The following is an 18,730-nucleotide window of genomic DNA, read 5'->3' as shown; positions in this document are numbered from 1 at the left end:
GCACTGTCGGGTTTCTATGATTTCTATGAATTCTCAGGGATCCCTGTATTCCTCCAATTCTGGCCCTTTGTGACTCCCATTCTTAGAATCTTAGAAACCCTACAGCACAGAAATTTGCCCCGACTCCCATTGCGTCAGTCATGTCTTCAGCTGTCCGGGTCAGAGGTTCTCAAACTAGGGACCACGGAGATGTTTCTGGTGAGCTGGGAGGTGGAACTGGAGTCTGGCCCCCAGCCATGCAGCATAGAGTGGATCGATTGTCTCACACAGGAGCGGAGGGCAGAAGGATAGAGACACTCTGCATTTAGGTACACCTATCTCTAAAATCTAAGTAAAAAGCTGTTCACTTAAAGACATTATTAAACACTTTTTACATGCAACAATTTCTTATCATGATCATTATTAGTGTAAATCTACGATTACTAATTCATTTGAAACGGGGTGCTAAAACTAAAGAATGTTCAGAACCATTGGTCTCGACCTTAACCTTTGGAATTCTGTCTCTCGATCACTGCCCCTCCCTCTCCTTCTTTAAGATGCTTCTTAAAACCCAATCGTTTTCTCTGTCCTAATGTCTCCTTATGTGGTTCAGTGTCAAATTGGATCGGATAACACTCCTGTGAAACAACTTGGGACATTTTACCCCATTAAAGGTGCTATATAAATGTTGACTAATAACATCTCAGTCATTGACTCTGCTCCAGAGCACAGATTTGTCAAAGCAACTTCTCCAGGGTTCAATATCACCTGGGCGGAATGTGCCGACTGCTGTTCATTTCAAAAGTAAAGCTTTGCCAGTTATGAGGGAGAAATATACTAGATCCCAAGGAATCACAAAACACAGGGTGTTTCATCATTCCAGTGTCACCCTGCTTGTAACCTCACAAAACAGCATTGCCTCTGGATCATAGTTATGCCGAGCTTTTAGTATATTTTCAAGCAGTGTGCAGCATTTGCTGGAATTCGCAGTGTACAAATATGGGTCAGTGCCAATTGGCTATTGAAAACTTCAAACAGAGTTAATTTTAACAATCTTTGGGATACAGTGTGATTGCACATTTTATAAACAAAGCAGCATGAGTATATAGTTGTAAATTTTTAAAAAATCAAAGTGGTTGAAATGAAGAGCATGAATGCACCAAAGGGGAAGTTATTTGAAATAGGGTGAGAGGAGACTTGAGGGAGCCTGAACACCAGCATGAAGCTGTTGGGCTGAATGGATTGTTTCATTCACTCAATCTGTAGCATCACCCGGCAGGGTGTGTGCGCCACCCAGTGGCAGTCTATATCATAGCCCTGTATATCAGACTGGTTTCATATTCACAGCATCATTCATGTTTATCAATTAAGGGTTAGGCAAACCAGTCAAGAGCTACTCCACAAGGAAAGGCAGCACATTTTGCAATCCCTTTGAGAATGTTATTCAATAGTTCAGTTGAGCCACCAGTCAAGAGGTTTATACTCACACAAGGCAACTGAGATCAGCCAAATCGTCGATGAAATCAAAAAGCTGGCTTATGTCGTAGGTGATTGATGGGCTGTTTGGGTTCATGCGCTTCAAATGCTCTTCATACATCTTACAGACACCTAATAAATATGGGGAAGCCAAGAACAAGGAGGATTACACTTTTATAGTGCAATGTTTTCATCTGAAAAAAACTCTTCCCCCTCTGTGCCAGCATGTTATCCCCCTCTCTGTGCCAGCATGTTATCCCCCTCTCTGTGCCAGCATGTTATCCCCCTCTCTGTGCCAGCATGTTATCCCCCTCTCTGTGCCAGCACCGCCGTCTCAGTCCCAGAGCTGACAATGTTGCAGGTCGGTGAGCATGTGCCAAGAAAAGGCTTCAATGTGTAGATGGCATACTGAACTTTTAAAAATACATTTGTTTGCATTCAGAGTGTAACAGCACTGTATCAAATCATTTTACACAGTTTCAAAACAATTATCTACTAAATAAACCAGGGATCATATTGGATGGACTACTGCACGGTTATGGGCGGCACGGTGGCACAGTGGTTAGCACTGCTGCTTCACAGCTCCAGGGACCTGGGTTCAATTCCCGGCTTGGGTCACTGTCTATGGAGTTTGCACATTCTCCTCGTGTCTGCGTGGGTTTCCTCCGGGTGCTCCGGCTTCCTCCCACAGTCCAAAGATATGTGGGTTAGGTTGATTAGCCATGTTAAAATTGCCCCTTAGTGTCCTGGGATGCATAAATTAGAGGGATTAGCGGGTAAAATATGTAGGGATATGGGGGTAGGGCCTGGGTGGGATTGTGGTCGGTGCAGACTTGATGGGCCGAATGGCCTCTTTCTGTACTGTAGGGTTTCTATGATTTCTATGACAGAAGCCTCCATGCATCAAAAACATACACGTTAGTATGCAGATATGGATTTTTTTTTGGACACTGCTATATCAGCTCGATTAAAGGTTTATCAGCCCCACTAGCTCTGCACTTGGTCACTGACCATAATATTCAGCTATGGAACATTGAAGGAGATTAATGACATCGAAACTAGTGTTACAAACCTGCTAATGAGCCATTACTCCAGGCATTACAAACATTGGCACTCATTTCCTCAAATTGCAGTTACTCCCTTAGCCCAATTCTCGCTCAACTCCTAATCACAGAATCATAATACCCTGCCCTAAAGATATTTGAAAATCACCCACTGCTTTCCCTGCCAAATTACTTGTTATAAAAATGTAAATTTCTTATAGTGCTGAGGCAATCATGGATCTGAAATAATAATTGCTTCTCTCGCCACAGGTTCTACCTGACCTCGTTTCCAGAATGGTTGAAATTGAGATTTCCAGCATCTGCATTATTTTGCAATTCACTGAATCACAGAATGGTGACAGCACAGTGGTGATATTTGAGTAGTCATGTACATGCAAGAGCAACTCAATCCGTTACACTCACTCATCCTTTCCCTTTTGCCAATCACATTAAATCTGTGAGCTCTGGTTTTCAAACAAGGTTTTTCCTGATCTGTTCATTTCAGACACCTCATGATTTTGAGCGCCTCTATCAAATCTCCTCTTAACTTTCCCCTCTTAAAGGGAGAGCAGCCTCAGATTCACCAATCTATCCATGTAACTCATCCCCGGAACCCATTCTCAAGAATCTTCTCTTCATCCTGTGACCTTTTCAGGGGGTGGGAACGAGGGAGCGCACCAAGGGGTGGGGGCGAGGGAGCACGCCAGAGTGAGAAAGTGTGCCAGAGAGACAGAGCGAGAGATTGCGCCAGAGAGTCAGATCGAGAGAGTGCACCAAAGATAGTGCGTGCCAGAGAGACAGATCTCACAACCTCGTTCTGCCTGTCATACAGCAAGGTTAGGTGGTTAGATTGGGTGAGAGGTGAAAAGTAGGGTTTGCGCCCAGTTTCTTGCTGCACCCACAAAGTCCACATACAGACTGGACCATGGCCTATCAGGCCACTCCGAAGGATGAAGTGGTGCTGATGGCACCATCTTCTGGTTTATATGATGAGCAGAATAGAACTTCACCTTGTTCTCCAAGTCCAGATCCATATTAGGCCACCAAACATATGACCTGGCTAGACATTTCATTCTAGAGTACCTGGTTGAGCCTCATGAATTTCATCCATGACTTGCAAACGACTAGAGGGTGAAACGACCACACTTGAACCCCACAGTATGCATCCATTCTGCATACTTAACTCATCTCTACCCTCCACATAAGGTTTCAACTCATCATCTTCTATGATAGTTGGCGATCCTTGCATCAGAAATCTTTTAACTTGCACCAGTGTGTGTCCGTCCAACACTTAATCTGCTTCGCACTTACTGGAGAACATGCAAGTCTCAAGTAATAAAATTGTCTCGGGAGGATACAATGCCTTGGTTGGCAAATCCGATAAAGGGAGACGACAATGTGTCCCCATTTGTGTTGTCTTTCCCTGCTTTGTATACAATATTGTACTGATAAGCTGACAATGTAAGCACCCAGCGCCGTATTCTTACTGAGGTCATGGGATGAATACAAAGAGAACAAAGAAAATTACAGCACAGAAACAAGCCCTTCGGCCCTCCAAGCCTGCACCAACCATGCTGCCCAATTGAACTAAAACCCCTTACCCTCCGGAGACCATATCCCTCCCTTCCCATCCTATTAATGTATTTGTCAAGACGCCCCTTAAATGTCACTATTATATCTGCTTCCATTACCTCTCCCGACAGCGTGTTCCAGGCACCCACCACCCTTTGTGTAAAAAACTTGCCTCATACATCTCCTTTAAACATTGCCCCTCACATCTTAAACCTATGCCCCCTAGTAATTGACTCTTCCACCCTGGGAAAAAGCTTCTGACTATCCACTCTGTCCATGCCCTCATAATCTTGTAGACTTCTATCAGGTCACCCCTCAACCTCTGACGTTCCAGTGAGAACAAACCAAGTTTCTCCAACCTCTCCTCATAGTTAATGCCCTCCATACCAGGCAATATCCTGGTAAATCTTTTCTGTACCCTCTCCAAAGCCTCCACATCCTTCTGGTAGTGTGGCGACCAGAATTGAACACTATATTCCAAGTGCGGCCTAACTAAGGTTCTATAAAGCTGCAACATGACTTGCCAATTTTTAAACTCAATGCCCCGGCCGATGAAGGCAAGCATGCCGTATGCCTTCTTGACTACCTTCTCCACTTGCATTGCCACTTTCAGTGATCTGTGTACCTGTACACTCAGATCTCTCTGCCTATCAATACTCTTAAGGGTTCTGCCATTTACTGTATATTTCCTATCTGTATTAGACCTTCCAAAATGCATTACCTCACATTTGTCCGGATTAAACTCCATCTGCCATCTCTCCGCCCAAGTCTCCTACTGATCTATATCCTGCTGTATCCTCTGATGGTCCTCATCGCTATCTGCAAATCCACCAACCTTTGTGCCGTCCACAAACTTACTAATCAAACCAGTTACATTTTCCTCCAAATCATTTATATATATTACAAACAGCAAAGGTCCCAGCACTGATCCTCGAGGAACGCCACTTGTCACAGCCCTCCATTCAGAAACACACTCTTCCATAGCTACCCTCTGTCTTCTATGGCCAAGATGTGGAGATGCCGGTGTTGGACTGGGGTAAACACAGTAAGAAGTTTAACACCAGGTTAAAGTCCAACAGGTTTATTTGGTAGCAAAAGCCACACAAGCTTTCGGAGCCTTAAGCCCCTTCTTCAGGTGAGTGGGAATTCTGTTCACAAACAGGGCATATAAAGACACAAGCTCAATTTACAGAATAATGGTTGGAATGCGAATACCTACAGCTAATCAAGTCTTTAAGATACAAACAATGTGAGTGGAGAGAGCATTAAGACAGGTTAAAGAGATGTGTATTGTCTCCAGACAGAACAGCCAGTGAGACTCTGCAGGTCCAGGCAAGCTGTGGGGATTACAGATAGTGTGACATGAACCCAATATCCCGGTTGAGGCCGTCCTCATGTGTGCGGAACTTGGCTATCAGTTTCTGGCATACGGCATGCTTGCCTTCATCGGCCGGGGCATTGAGTTTAAAAATTGGCAAGTCATGTTGCAGCTTTATAGAACCTTAGTTAGGCCGCACTTGGAATATAGTGTTCAATTCTGGTCGCCACACTACCAGAAATTGATAGCCAAGTTCCGCACACATGAGGTTGGCCTCAACTGGGATATTGGGTTCATGTCACACTATCTGTAATCCCCACAGTTTGCCTGGACCTGCAGAGTCTCACTGGCTGTCCTGTCTGGAGACAATACACATCTCTTTAGCCTGTCTTGATGCTCTCTCCACTCACATTGTTTGCATCTTAAAGACTTGATTAGCTGTAAGTATTCGCATTCCAACCATTATTCTGTAAATTGAGTTTGTGTCTTTATATGCCCTGTTTGTGAACAGAATTCCCACTCACCTGAAGAAGGGGCTTAAGGCTCCGAAAGCTTGTGTGGCTTTTGCTACCAAATAAACCTGTTGGACTTTAACCTGGTGTTGTTAAACTTCTTTCTATGGCCAAGCCAGTTCTATATCCACCTTGCCAGCTCACCTCTGATCCCATGCGACTTCACCTTCTGCACCAGTCTGCCATGAGGGACCTTGTCAAAAGCCTTACTGAAGTCCATGTAGACAACATCCACTGCCCTACCCTCATCAATCATCTTTGTTACTTCCTTGAAAAACTTGATCAAGTTCGTGAGACATGACCTCCCCTTCACAAAGCCATGTTGCCTCTCGCTAATACGTCCACTTATTTCCAAGTGGGACTAAATCCTGTCTCGAAGAATCCTCTCCAATAATTTCCCTACCACTGACGTAAGGCTCACCGGCCTCTAATTACCTGGATTATTCTTGCTACCCTTCTTAAACAAAGGAACAACATTGGCTATTCTCCAATCCTCTGGGACCTCCCCTGCAGCTAGTGAGGATACAAAGATTTCTCTCAAGGCCCCAGCAATTTCCTCCCTTGCCTCTCTCAGTATTCTGGGGTACATCCCACCAGGCCCTGGGGACTTGTCTATCTAATGTTTCTCAGGAAGCCCAATACCTCCTCCATTTTGATCTCAACATGACTCAAACTATCTATACACCCTGTCCCAGACTCATCATCCACCAAGTCCTTCTCTTTGGTGAATACTGATGCAAAGTACTCATTTAATATCTCACCCATTTTCTCTGGCTTCACGCATAGATTCACTCCCCTGTCCTTGAATGGGCCAATCTTCTCCCTGGCTACCCTCTTGCTCTTTATATATGTATAAAAAGCCTTGGGATTTTCCTTAATCCTGATGGCCAATTACTTTTCATGACCCCTTTTAGCCCTCCTTACCCCTTGCTTAAGTTTCTTTCTACTTTCCAGGTATTCCACACTTGCTTTATGTGTTCCCAGCCTCCTAGCTTTGACGAATGCTTCCTTTTTCTCTTTGACTAGGCTCACAATATCTCTCGTTATCAAGGTTCCCAAAACTTGCCATACTTATCCTACATCCTTACAGGTCCTGAATTCCAATCAACTTACACTTGAAAGCCTCCCACATGCCAGATGTTGGATTTGGCCTCAAACATCTGCCTCCAATCTACATGCATCAATTCCTGCCTAATATTGTTGTAATTAGCCTTGCCCCAATTCAGCAACTTCACTTGAGGACTACACTTATCTTTATCCATCAGTACTTTAGAGCTTACTGAATTGTGGTCACTGTTCCGGAGCTGCTCCCCCACTGAAATGTCGACCACCTGGCCGGGCTCATTCCCCAATACTAGGTCAAGTATGGCCCCTTCCCTAGTTGGACTATTTACGTACTGTTTCAAGACGCCCTCCTGGATGCTCCTTACAAACTCTGCCCCATCCACACCCCTAGCACTAAGTGAGCTCCAGTCAACATAGGGGAAGTTAAAATCTCTCACAACAACAACCCTGTTACTTTTACCAAAATCTGCCTACATATCTGTTCCTCGATCTCCTGCTGGCTGTTGGGCAGCCTATAGTAAACCCCCAACATTGTGATTACACCCTTACTATTTCTAAGCTCGACCCATATTGCCTCGCTGTATGAGCCCTCTGAGGTGTCCTCCCGCAGTACAGCTGTGATATTCTCCTTGACCAGTAGAGCAACTCCCCCCTACCCCTTTTACATCCCCCTCTATCCCGCCTGAAACATCTGTATCCTGGAACATTAAGCTACCAATCCTGTCCTTCCCTTAACCAAGTCTCTATAATCGCAACAACATCATAGTTCCAAGTACTAATCCAAGCTCTAAGTTCATCTGCCTTACCTGTTACACTTCTCACATTGAAGGAATTAGAAGGGCAAAAAGGGGTCACAAAATGTCCTTGGCAGACAGGATTAAGGAGAATCCCAAGGCATTTTATTCATACGTTAGGAACAAAAGGGTTGTCAGGGAAAAAAATCGGACCTCTCAGGGACAAAAGTGGGGAATTATGCTTGGAGCCCAAAGAATTAGGGAAGATCCTAAATGAATACTTTGCGTCGGTATTCACAAAGGAGAGGGATGTGTTGACTGGGAGTGTCTCGGAGGGGAGTGTTGAACCGTTGGAGAAAATCTCCATTACAAGGGAGGAAGTGTTAGGTTTGTTAGAGAATATAAAGACTGACAAATCCCCAGGACCTGATGGAATCTATCCAAGGCTGCTCAGGGAGACGAGAGATGAAATCGCTGGGCCTCTGACGCAAATCTTTGTCTCGTCACTGGACACAGGTGAGGTCCCAGAGGATTGGAGGATAGCTAATGTGGTCCCGTTATTTAAGAAGGGTAGGAAGGATAACCCGGGTAATTATAGGCCGGTGAGCTTGACGTCCGTGGTGGGGAAGTTGTTGGAGAAGATTCTTAGAGATAGGATGTATGCGCATTTAGAAAGGAATAAACTCATTAACGATAGTCAGCATGGTTTTGTGAGAGGGAGGTCATGCCTCACTAACCTGGTGGAGTTTTTTGATGAGGGAAGGGCCGTGGATGTCGTCTATATGGACTTTAGTAAAGCGTTTGACAATGTCCCTCATGGTAGGCTGGTGCAAAAGGTTGGATCTCATGGGATAAAGGGGGAGGTGGCTAGATGGGTGGAGAACTGGCTTGGTCACAGAAGACAGAGGGTGGTAGTGGAAGGGTCTTTTTCCGGCTGGAGGCCTGTGACTAGTGGTGTTCCGCAGGGCTCTGTATTGGGACCTCTGCTGTTTGTGATTTATATAAACGATCTGGAAGAAGGTGTAACTGGGGTGATCAGTAAGTTTGCGGACGACACAAAATTGGCTGGACTTGCAGATGGTGAGGAGCATTGTCAGAGGCTACAGAAGGATATAGATAGGCTGGAAATTTGGGCAAAGAAATGGCAGATGGAGTTCAATCCTGATAAATGCGAAGTGATGCATTTTGGTAGAAATAATGTAGGGAGGAGCTATACGATAAATGGCAGAACCATAAAGGGTGTAAATACGCAGAGGGACCTGGGTGTGCAAGTCCACAGATCCTTGAAAGTGACGTCACAGGTGGAGAAGGTGGTGAAGAAGGCATATGGGATGCTTGCCTTTATAGGACGGGGCATAGAGTATAAAAGTTGGGGTCTGATGTTGCAGATGTATAGAACGTTGGTTCGGCCGCATTTGGAATACTGCGTCCAGTTCTGGTCGCCACATTACCAGAAGGACGTGGAGGCTTTAGAGAGAGTACAGAGGAGGTTTACCAGGATGTTGCCTGGTATGGAGGGGCTTAGTTATGAGGAGAGATTGGGTAAACTGGGGTTGTTCTCCCTGGAAAGACGGAGGATGAGGGGAGACTTAATAGAGGTGTATAAAATTATGAAAGGCACAGATAGGGTGAACGGTGGGAAGCTTTTCCCCAGGTCAGTGGTGACGTTCACGAGGGGTCATAGGTTCAAGGTGAAGGGGGGGAGGTTTAACACAGATATCAGAAGAACATATTTTACACAGAGGGTGGTGGGGGCCTGGAATGCGCTGCCAGGCAAGGTGGTGGAGGCGGACACACTGGGAACGTTTAAGACTTATCTAGATAGCCATATGAACGGAGTGGGAATGGAGGGATACAAAAGAATGGTCTAGTTTGGACCAGGGAGTGGCACGGGCTTGGAGGGCCGAAGGGCCTGTTTCTGTGCTGTATTGTTCTTTGTTCTTTTGTTCTTTGAAACAAATGCAGTTCAGTCCACCTCTTTGATTAGCGACCACACCCTGCCTGATCTTTCTCTGAGTCTTACTGGCCCTACTCTCTGGTTCCCCTTCAGTTAATTCACCTTTGCTTTGGTTCCCAATCCCCTGCCAAACTAGTTGCATTTTGACTCACTGTAAGTCATCAGACTCATCAATGGCTTGTGATCAGTACATATAGTGAACAAACAACAATAGTGGTACTTACGGAATCTTTTCACCATAAAATGATAGCTAGAACCTCTTTGTCCAAATGTGAATATCCTTTTTCAGCCTTTGTCTGGGTCTTAGATGCAAAACTGATGGATCTTTCAGACCTGTCTCCATTAAATAAGAAAGTAGCACCCCCACAACATAGGGTGTGGCATCACACAACAGGATAAGTTCTCTGTCTGGATCAAAATGGGCTAGCAGATTAGCTGATTGTAGCAGAGTTTTCATATCCTCGAAAGCCTTCTTCTGTGCGGACTCCCACTTCCATTTGGTTTCTTTGTGCAGAAGTAGGTACACTGGAGCCAACACTGTATACAGGTCCGGCAAAAACTTTCCATAATAGTTTATCAAACCCAAGAATGACCCGAGCTTGGCCACATTCCTGAGCTCTGGAGCTTCCTTAATGGCTTGAACCTTCCCTTCCACCAGAGATGAGCCCATGCAGTGATTCTATGACCTAGGTACTCCACACTTTGTGCCTGGAAAATGCTCCACTTCAGATGCAGACCCACCTCTGAAAACTTTTTAAAAACTCGATTCAGATTGCTGAGGTGCTCCTCCTCAATCTTCCCTGTGATTAAGATGTCATCCAAGAAGAGGACAACCTGAAGAATGCCTTGCAACAAGTTGCCATTCGTACACGGTAGCACAGTGGTTAGCATTGCTGCTTCACAGCTCCAGGGTCCTGGGTTCGATTCCCGGCTTGGGTCTGTGTGGAGTTTGCACATTCTCCTCGTGTCTGCGTGGGTTTCCTCCGGGTGCTCCGGTTTCCTCCCACAGTCCAAAGATGTGCGGGTTAGGTTGATTGGCCAGGTTAAAAATTGCCCCTTAGAGTCCTGAGATGCGTAGGTTAGAGGGATTAGCGGGTAAAAATATGTGGGGGTAGGGCCTGGGTGGGATTGTGGTCGGTGCAGACTCGATGGGCCGAATGGCCTCCTTCTGCACTGTAGGATTTCTATGATTTCTATGATTCGTCCTTTGAAGATTGTTGGACTGGAGTATATGCCAAAAACCAAATGATTGTACTTGAATAACCCTTTGTTGGTCATGTACTGCTTCAAATCTTCCTCTAGCAAGAGTTGATGATATGCCAAACTCACGCCCAGTTTTGAAAACGTCTTGCCTCCCACAAGAATTGAAAACAAATCTTCCACCCAAGGTAATGGATAAGCCTCCAACTTGAAAACCTGGTTAATGGTGAGGTTGTAATCAGCACATTTGTATACCATACCATTATTTTTAAGGACAGGAATGATTGGAGCTGCCCAGTGAAAAAACTGAATAGGCTCAATGATTCCATGACTTTGCAGCCTTTCCAACTCCTCCTCCACTTTCCTTCTCATAGCATAGGGCAGGAGAGCTGCAGTCTCCATTATCGGAGAACAGGCCTATAAGCACCTCCAATCTGGCATCCAATTCCTGAGATTGGGAGATACAAAGGCCAGAGTGGCCACCTACATGAGGGAACCTTTATAAATAAAAGGCCCCAGTAACTTAGACGCAGCAATCAGCTCGTCTTCCACTCATTGTTGTATGGTACATGGGCCAAGTCCATGAAAGATTGGCTCCTGCAGATTCAGCTCAGCTGGTTGCAGATCTTCAGGCTAGGTGTGGAGGGACTTTACAAAGTTATTTGTAGATACTCTGGAGTTTTTCCAAGAGAGCCGAGGAGAAAAAAAGCCAAGGCCAATGTTGATCCCAACGCTACATCTAGATATTTCAGAGCCAGACCAGTCCCTTACTCCATGCTGGAGAAGATGGAAACTGAATTAGGGAGCCTTGAAAACTTGGATACAATAAGGCCGTGCAATTTGCAGAATACGCCACGCTCATAGCCTCAGTTTTTACACCTAACAAATCAGTTTGTCTTTGTGGGCACTAGAAACTACCAGTCAATCGGATCACCAAACTCAAAAAGTATCCAATGCTCCGGATTGAAGACTTGTATGCTAAGTTAATATGTGGCAAGACATTCTCCAAGTTTGATATGAGCCATGCTATCTTCAGCTTGAATTGGACAAGTCCTCCCGAAATATATGATGATCAACACAGATAAGGGACTTTACAAGAATACCCATTTGCCCTTTGGGGGTCTCATCAGCATGTGCCATCTTTCAAAGAATTATGGAGAACATCCTTAAAGGGCTACCTAAGATAGCAGAATACTTACATGACATCTACGGGGGCTTCAGAACAGAAGGCTTGCAGAAATTTTCCAGAGCGGAAGTTCACATGAAGAGGGAGAAATGTGCTTTACAAGTGACTAAATTAAGCTATTTAGCCCACCAAATAGATGGCTAAGGGTTACATCCAGTAGAAGACAAGGTAAGGGTCATCAAGGAAGAACCAACCCTATGGTAAACAACACGGAGTTAAAGTCCTTCCTGGGGTTAGTCAATTATTATAGAAAATTTATCCTGAATTCGGTTTCCAAGCTGGTCCCCTTGCTTGCCCGACTACAGAAATACTAAACATGGACCTAGGAAGCTCTACAGGCAAAGGCTGCTTCTGAAGTTAAACATCAGTTACTGTCATCTAACTTCCTGGCCCATTTCGACCTTAAGAAAGAACATATGTTAACCTGTGATGCTTTCCCGTACGAACTTGGTACGGTCACATCACTGGAAAGATGGGACAAAAAAAGTCATCGAATATGCCTCCCAGATCCTTTTGGATGCAGAGAGAAGATATTCCCAAATTGAGAAGGAAGGGTTAGTTTGAAAAATACACCTACGGTCGATGGTTTTTTATAGTTACTGATCATTAACCCTTATTGGGCCTATTCAAAGAGGACAAGAAAAATATTCCCATTGCCTCCGCTAGGATACAGCACTGGGCCTTGTTACTGGCAACCAATGAATATTTTCTGGAACACCATCCGACACACTGAGTCGCCTCCCATTGCCAAAAGCCTGGCTCCTTTACCAGCATTGGCAGAAGTTGTGATGACCATGAACTTTTTGGCAAATTAAAGCCTGGACTCAAAAAGATCCAACTTTAACCAAAACAAGGCACACGATCCTACAAGGTGGATTCCAAGGACAACCATGGAACCATAGAAAATTACAGCTCAGAAACAGGCCTTTTGGCCCCTCTTGTTTGTGCCGAACCATTTTTTGCCTAGTCCCACTGACCTGCACTTGGACCATATCCCTCCACACCCCTCTCATCCATGAACCCGTCCAAGTTTTTCTTAAATGTTAAAAGCATTTACCACTTTATCCGGCAGCTCATTCCACACTCCCACCACTCTCTGCGTGAAGAAGCCCCCCCTAATATTCCCTTTAAACTTTTCTCCTTTCACCCTTAACCCATGCCCTCTGGTTTTTTTCTCCCCTAGTCTCAGCGGAAAAAGCCTGCTTGCATTCACTCTATCTATACCCATCAAAATCTTATACACCTCTATCAAATCTCCCCTCAATCTTCTACGCTCCAGGGAATAAAGTCCCAACCTATTCAATCTCTCTCTGTAACCCTTCAATCTCTCTCTGTAACCCTTCAAAGAAATGAAACCGTACCTTATTAAGAAGTCTGAGCTTAGTGTTGGGGACGGGATCATTCTTTGGGGGTCCCGAGTAATTGTTCTGCACCCAGGGCGATTTGCAATATTCACGGAATTATATAATGACCACCCGGGAGAATCAAAATGAAGTTGCTGGCCAGGAGTTACATCTGGTAGCCCAGTCTTCATTCTGACATCACAGACTTGATGAAGCAATGTAACCTGTGCCAGGAAAATCAAAAACTCCCACCCTCAGCCTCTTTGCACCTATGGGAGTGGCCTGGCAGGCCATGGGTGTGTGTACATGTGGATTTTGCAGGGCTCTTTATGGGTTCTATGTTTTTAATCATGGTAGATGCACACTCCAAATAGTTGCAGGTGCACCTCATGGGTACTACGACTACTCAGGCTACAATTGAGAAATTGCAGCAGAGCTTCAGTGAATCAAATAGAATAGAATCGAATCCCAGTCAGAAGGAGGTCATTCAGTCCATTGAACCCGCACCGACAGTAATCCCCCTAAAGGGCAATTATGCATGGCCAAACAACCTAACCTGCACATCTTTGGATTGTGGGAGGAAACTGGTGCACCCGGAGGAAACCCATGCAGACACGAGGACAAATGTACAAACTCCACACAGTCACCCAAGGTTGGAATTGAACTCAGGTCCCTGGCGTTGTGAGGTAGCAGTGCTAACCATTGTGCCACCATATGGTAAACTGAAGGTAGATGGGAGGTGGCTGGTGTGGAGCACGAACACCAGTACAGACTAGGTGGGCTGAAGGACCAGTTCTTGTGCTGTAAATTCGATACATTTCTCTGCAATCCAATGAGTTACTTGTTTGCAACAAAAACAGAAAAATGCTGGAAAATCTCAGCAGGTCTGACAGCATCTGTGGAGTGAGAATAGAGGCAACATTTTTGCGCCTAAATGACCATTTGTCAGAGCTGAGAGGAAAGAACAAGAACACAAGAGTTAGGATTGGAGTAGGTCATTCAGCCCCTGCTCCACCATTCAATAAGGCTATGGCTGATCAGATTTTGGCCTCAACTCCACTTTCGTTGCTGCCTCCCACCATTAACTCCCTTATCGATCAAAATCTGTGTAGCTTAGCGTTGGTTATATTCCCTGACCAACAGCCTCCGTTGTTCGCTGGGGAGAGAATTCCAAAGACTAACAACCGTCTAAGAAATTCTTCTTCATCTCCATCTTAAATGGGAGAAACCTTGGGCGCAATTCTCTGGCCACACTTGCCTCAAAACCGGAGAATCCCACCCGTGATCAATGGACCTATGCATGGTCTGCACCCCCCTCCCCCTACAATTCCCATGGCAGACGGGATGGGGGGAACCCTGGCCCTTATTTTTAAACTGTGTCCCTCCCCATTCTAAATTTCTCCACCAGCGAGGGGAAACAAGGCAGAGGAGTAAATATTCTGACTGTTTATTTTCTCTTAACACATGCCGAGCACGTTGAATCTGAGTTTAATTCACCCATTTCTTCGCAGACTCACAGATTAAGTCACAAACCCAACTTTCTGAAAGTTATAAATCGAGAATTAAGCTGAAAGCAGCCTGGAGTTCTGCTTCACCTGTCCCACCTGTGGGGTGGTGGGGGGTTTGCGGTGTGTAGAAAAGGCTTGGGGAATTCAGAGGTGGGGACCCCCACAGCATGTATGTGATATAATCGACCAGCGTTCCACCTGCTCGTCAGCCTGGCTGAGAATTGGACACCTTTCCAGTCAGATAGACCCTGCCTATCATAAAGTCAGAAGTGGGGATGTTTGCTGATGATTGCACAATGTTCATCATCAGTTGTGACTCCTCAGATACTGAAGCAGTTCATGCCCAATGCAGGAGGGCCTGGACAATATCCAGGTTTGGGCTGACAAGTAACATTTGTCCCACACAAGCGCCAGGCAATGGCCATCTCCAACTAGAGAGAATCTAACCCTTGCCCACTGACATTCAATAACATTGCTATCGCTGAATCCCTCACTATCAACATCCTGAAGGTTACCATTGACCAGAAACTGAAGTGGCCACATAAATACTGTGGCTACCAGAGCAGGTCAGAGGCTGGGAATTCTACAGAGAGTAACTCACCTCCTGACTCCCCAGAGCCTGTCCACCATCTACAAGGCACAAGTCAGGAGTATCATGAAATACTCTCCGCTTGCCTGGATGAGTGCAGCTCCAACAATCAAGACGTTTGACACCATCCAGAACGAAGCAACCTGCTTGATTGCTTCTATCACAAACATTAAATCCCTCCACCACTGACCAACAGTGACAGCCGTGTGTACCATCTACAAGATGCACTGTAGGAGCTCAACAAGGTTCCTTAGGCAGCACTTTCCAAAGCCACTGTCATTTAGAAGGACAAGAGCAGCAGATTCCCGGGAACACCGCTGCCTGGAGGTTCCCCTCCAAGTCACTCACTATCCTGACTTGGAAATGTATTACAGTTCCTTCACTGTCGCTGGATCAAAATCCTGGAACATCCTCCCTAACAGCACTGTGGATGTACCTACATTACATGGACTGCAGGTCAGCAGTCTTGGCAGGTGCTGGGGGTTGTTTATCAAACGGCATAGTTGGAAGATGTCAGGGGCCGGGTGGGGGAGTTGTGGAAACAGTGCGAAGCATTGGGTGGGGGGATGGGGGAGGCTTGAAGGATGTGGATTCAGAGGGTTGAGCAAGGTGAGATGGGATGCATGCAGGAGTTCAAACAGGGGTCGAGGGAGCTGAGGGCAGTGGTTCAGGTTGTTCAGGATGGGGGTGCTCAGGGTGCTGGAGTATTTGGCAATGGGTAACCAACATTCCCACCCCTACCACATCCCCCTCCCCAGCACCCTCACTACCCTATTGGATTGATCCTGAAATGTGAAGATTTTCTCCGAGAGCTCGGCCATGACTGAGTGTGAACAGTATCAAAGCAGAATTCTTAAAGAGACGCGATTATTCTTAAAGGGAAAGTCGCACTTGTGACCAGGAGGTGGATTAACAGTTAGAATCGGGCTTCACGCGACCTACTGATCAGGCATCTGCCCTACTAATACCCAGTATGATGAAGGGGATAGATAGAGTGAATGTTCAAAGACTATTTCCTCGGGTGGATGGAGCTATTACAAGGGGGCATAACTATAGGGCTCGTGGTGTGAGATACAGGAAGGATATCAGAGGTAGGTTCTTTACGCAGAGAGTGGTTGGGGTGCGGAATGGACTGCCTGCAGTGATAGTGGAGTCAGACACTTTAGGAACATTTAAACGGTTATTGGATAGGCACATGGAGCACACCAGGATGATAGGGAGTGGGATAGCTTGATCTTGGTTTCAGATAAAGCTCGGCACAACATCGTGGGCCGAAGGGCCTGTTCTGTGCTGTACTGTTCTATGTTCTATGGTGGGTGGGAATTGCAGACACATCTCTGGCAGACGGTGAACTGGAATTAAAATATTAATTCATGGCAAAGCCTGGGACAGGAGTTACACCTTTTTTAGAAGCAAATGTTGGGCCTTATGACTACAGCCAGCACTCAGTAAAACCAGTCTTCCCAAACTTTGCACACAAACCCCGCTATTCTGCAACTCTGATTCGACTGTCCCAGCCTGCAGCTCACCCCAAAATATGGCCTGGACTCCTCCTCCACCCCACCCCTTAATCCTCCTCTCCTCTGATTCACCCATGGATGAATAGGGATATCCACTGCTTGCTGAGGTCCAGGTCTGAGACGTTCAAGTCAGGGGACACTGACCTATAAAAGAAAGCCAGACATGATGGGCGGCACGGTAGCACAGTGGTTAGCACTGCTGCTTCACAGCTCCAGGGATCTGGGTTCGATTCCCGGCTCGGGTCACTGTCTGTGTGGAGTTTGTACATTCTCCTCGTGTCTGCGTGGGTTTCCTCCAGGTGCTCCGGTTTCCTCCCACAGTCCAAAGATGTGCGGGTTAGGTTGATTGGCCATGCTAAAATTGCACTTAAGTGTCCTAAGATGCGTAGGTTAGAGGGATTAGTGGGTAAATATGTAGGAATATGGGGATATGGCCAAGGTGGGATTGTGGTCAGTGCAGACCCGATGGGTCGAATGGCCTCTTTCTGCGCTGTAGGGTTTCTATGATTCTATGATCTATGGAGATCCATCAAAGATGCCAAAAGAAAATACTGGACCAAGTGAGAGTCCCAGGCTAGCCACACCGACCCCCGCCAACTGTGGCAAGGTCTGCAAGACATAACAGGCTACAAGATGAAGGCATGTAAAATCGCCGGCTCCAACACACCCCTCCCTGATGAGCTCAATGCATTCTACGCCTGTTTTGAGCAAGGAGTTAGCGAGAGCATGCCCTCCATCCTGGAAGCCCCGGATGAACCTGTATCTGGGGTCAGCACTGCAGATGTCATAGCAGCTTTCTCGAAGGTCAACCCACGGAAAGTGGATGGGATATCCGGAAGTGCACTCAGATCCTGTGCGGATCAGCTGGCGGGGGTATTCACAGACATCTTCAACCTCTCTTTAAAACAATCGGAGGTCCCTATCTGCTTCAAGACGACGACCATCATCCTGGTACCCAAGAAACACCAAGCAGCGTGCCTTAACAACTAACGGCCGGTAGCTCTGACATCCATCATTATGAAGTGCTTCGAAAGGTTAGTCACGGCACGAATCAATTCCAGCCTCCCGGACTACTTGGATCCACTACAGTTTGCCTACCGCCGCAACAGGTCCAAAGCAGACGCCATTTCCCTGGCCCTGCACTCAACCCTGGAACACCTAGATAACAAGGACACCTGTGTCAGACTCCTATTTATTGACTACAGCTCAGCCTTCAACACTATTATTCCCACGAAACTCATCTCCAAACTCCGTGGCCTGGGCCTTGGCACCTCCCTCTGCGATCATCCTCAACACCGGTGCCCCACAAGGCTGTGTTCTCAGCTGCCTACTGTACTCCATATACACCTATGACCGATTGGTCAAATTCCCCTCCAATTCGATTTTCATGTTTGCTGACGACACCACCGTAGTGGGTCGAATCTCAAACAATGACGAGACAGAGTACAGGAATGAGATAGAGAATCTGGTGAACTGGTGCGGCAACAATAATCTCTCCCTCAATGTCAACAAAACGGAGGAGATTGTCATTGACTTCAGGAAGTGTAAACGAGAACATGCCCCTGTCTACATCAATGGGGACGAAGTAGAAGGGTTGAGAGCTTCAAGTTTTTAGATGTCCAGATCACTAACAACCTGTCCTGGTCCCCCCATGCTGACACTATAGTTAAGAAAGCCCACCAACGCCTCTACTTTCTCAGAAGACTAAGGAAATTTGGCATGTCAGCT

At 46.1% G+C, this 18,730-nt stretch overlaps 1 protein-coding gene across 3 annotated transcripts in view; it reads right to left on the bottom strand.

The window, feature by feature from the left end:
* Positions 1-18,730, bottom strand: part of LOC144507041 (enhancer of rudimentary homolog) — a 60,476-nt gene that overhangs the window by 15,753 nt on the left and 25,993 nt on the right. For all 3 annotated transcript variants that reach the window (XM_078233629.1, XM_078233630.1, XM_078233631.1), the window contains one exon: positions 1,467-1,587. In XM_078233629.1, coding sequence (XP_078089755.1) covers positions 1,467-1,587 — 121 coding nt within the window. The remainder of the gene's footprint in view (positions 1-1,466; positions 1,588-18,730) is intronic.

This window comes from Mustelus asterias, chromosome 18 (assembly GCF_964213995.1).
Source record: "Mustelus asterias chromosome 18, sMusAst1.hap1.1, whole genome shotgun sequence".
Taxonomy (NCBI): Eukaryota; Metazoa; Chordata; class Chondrichthyes; order Carcharhiniformes; family Triakidae; genus Mustelus; species Mustelus asterias.
The sequence above is the reverse complement of the archived record's forward strand: the minus strand, read 5'-3'. Positions and strand labels throughout refer to the sequence as shown.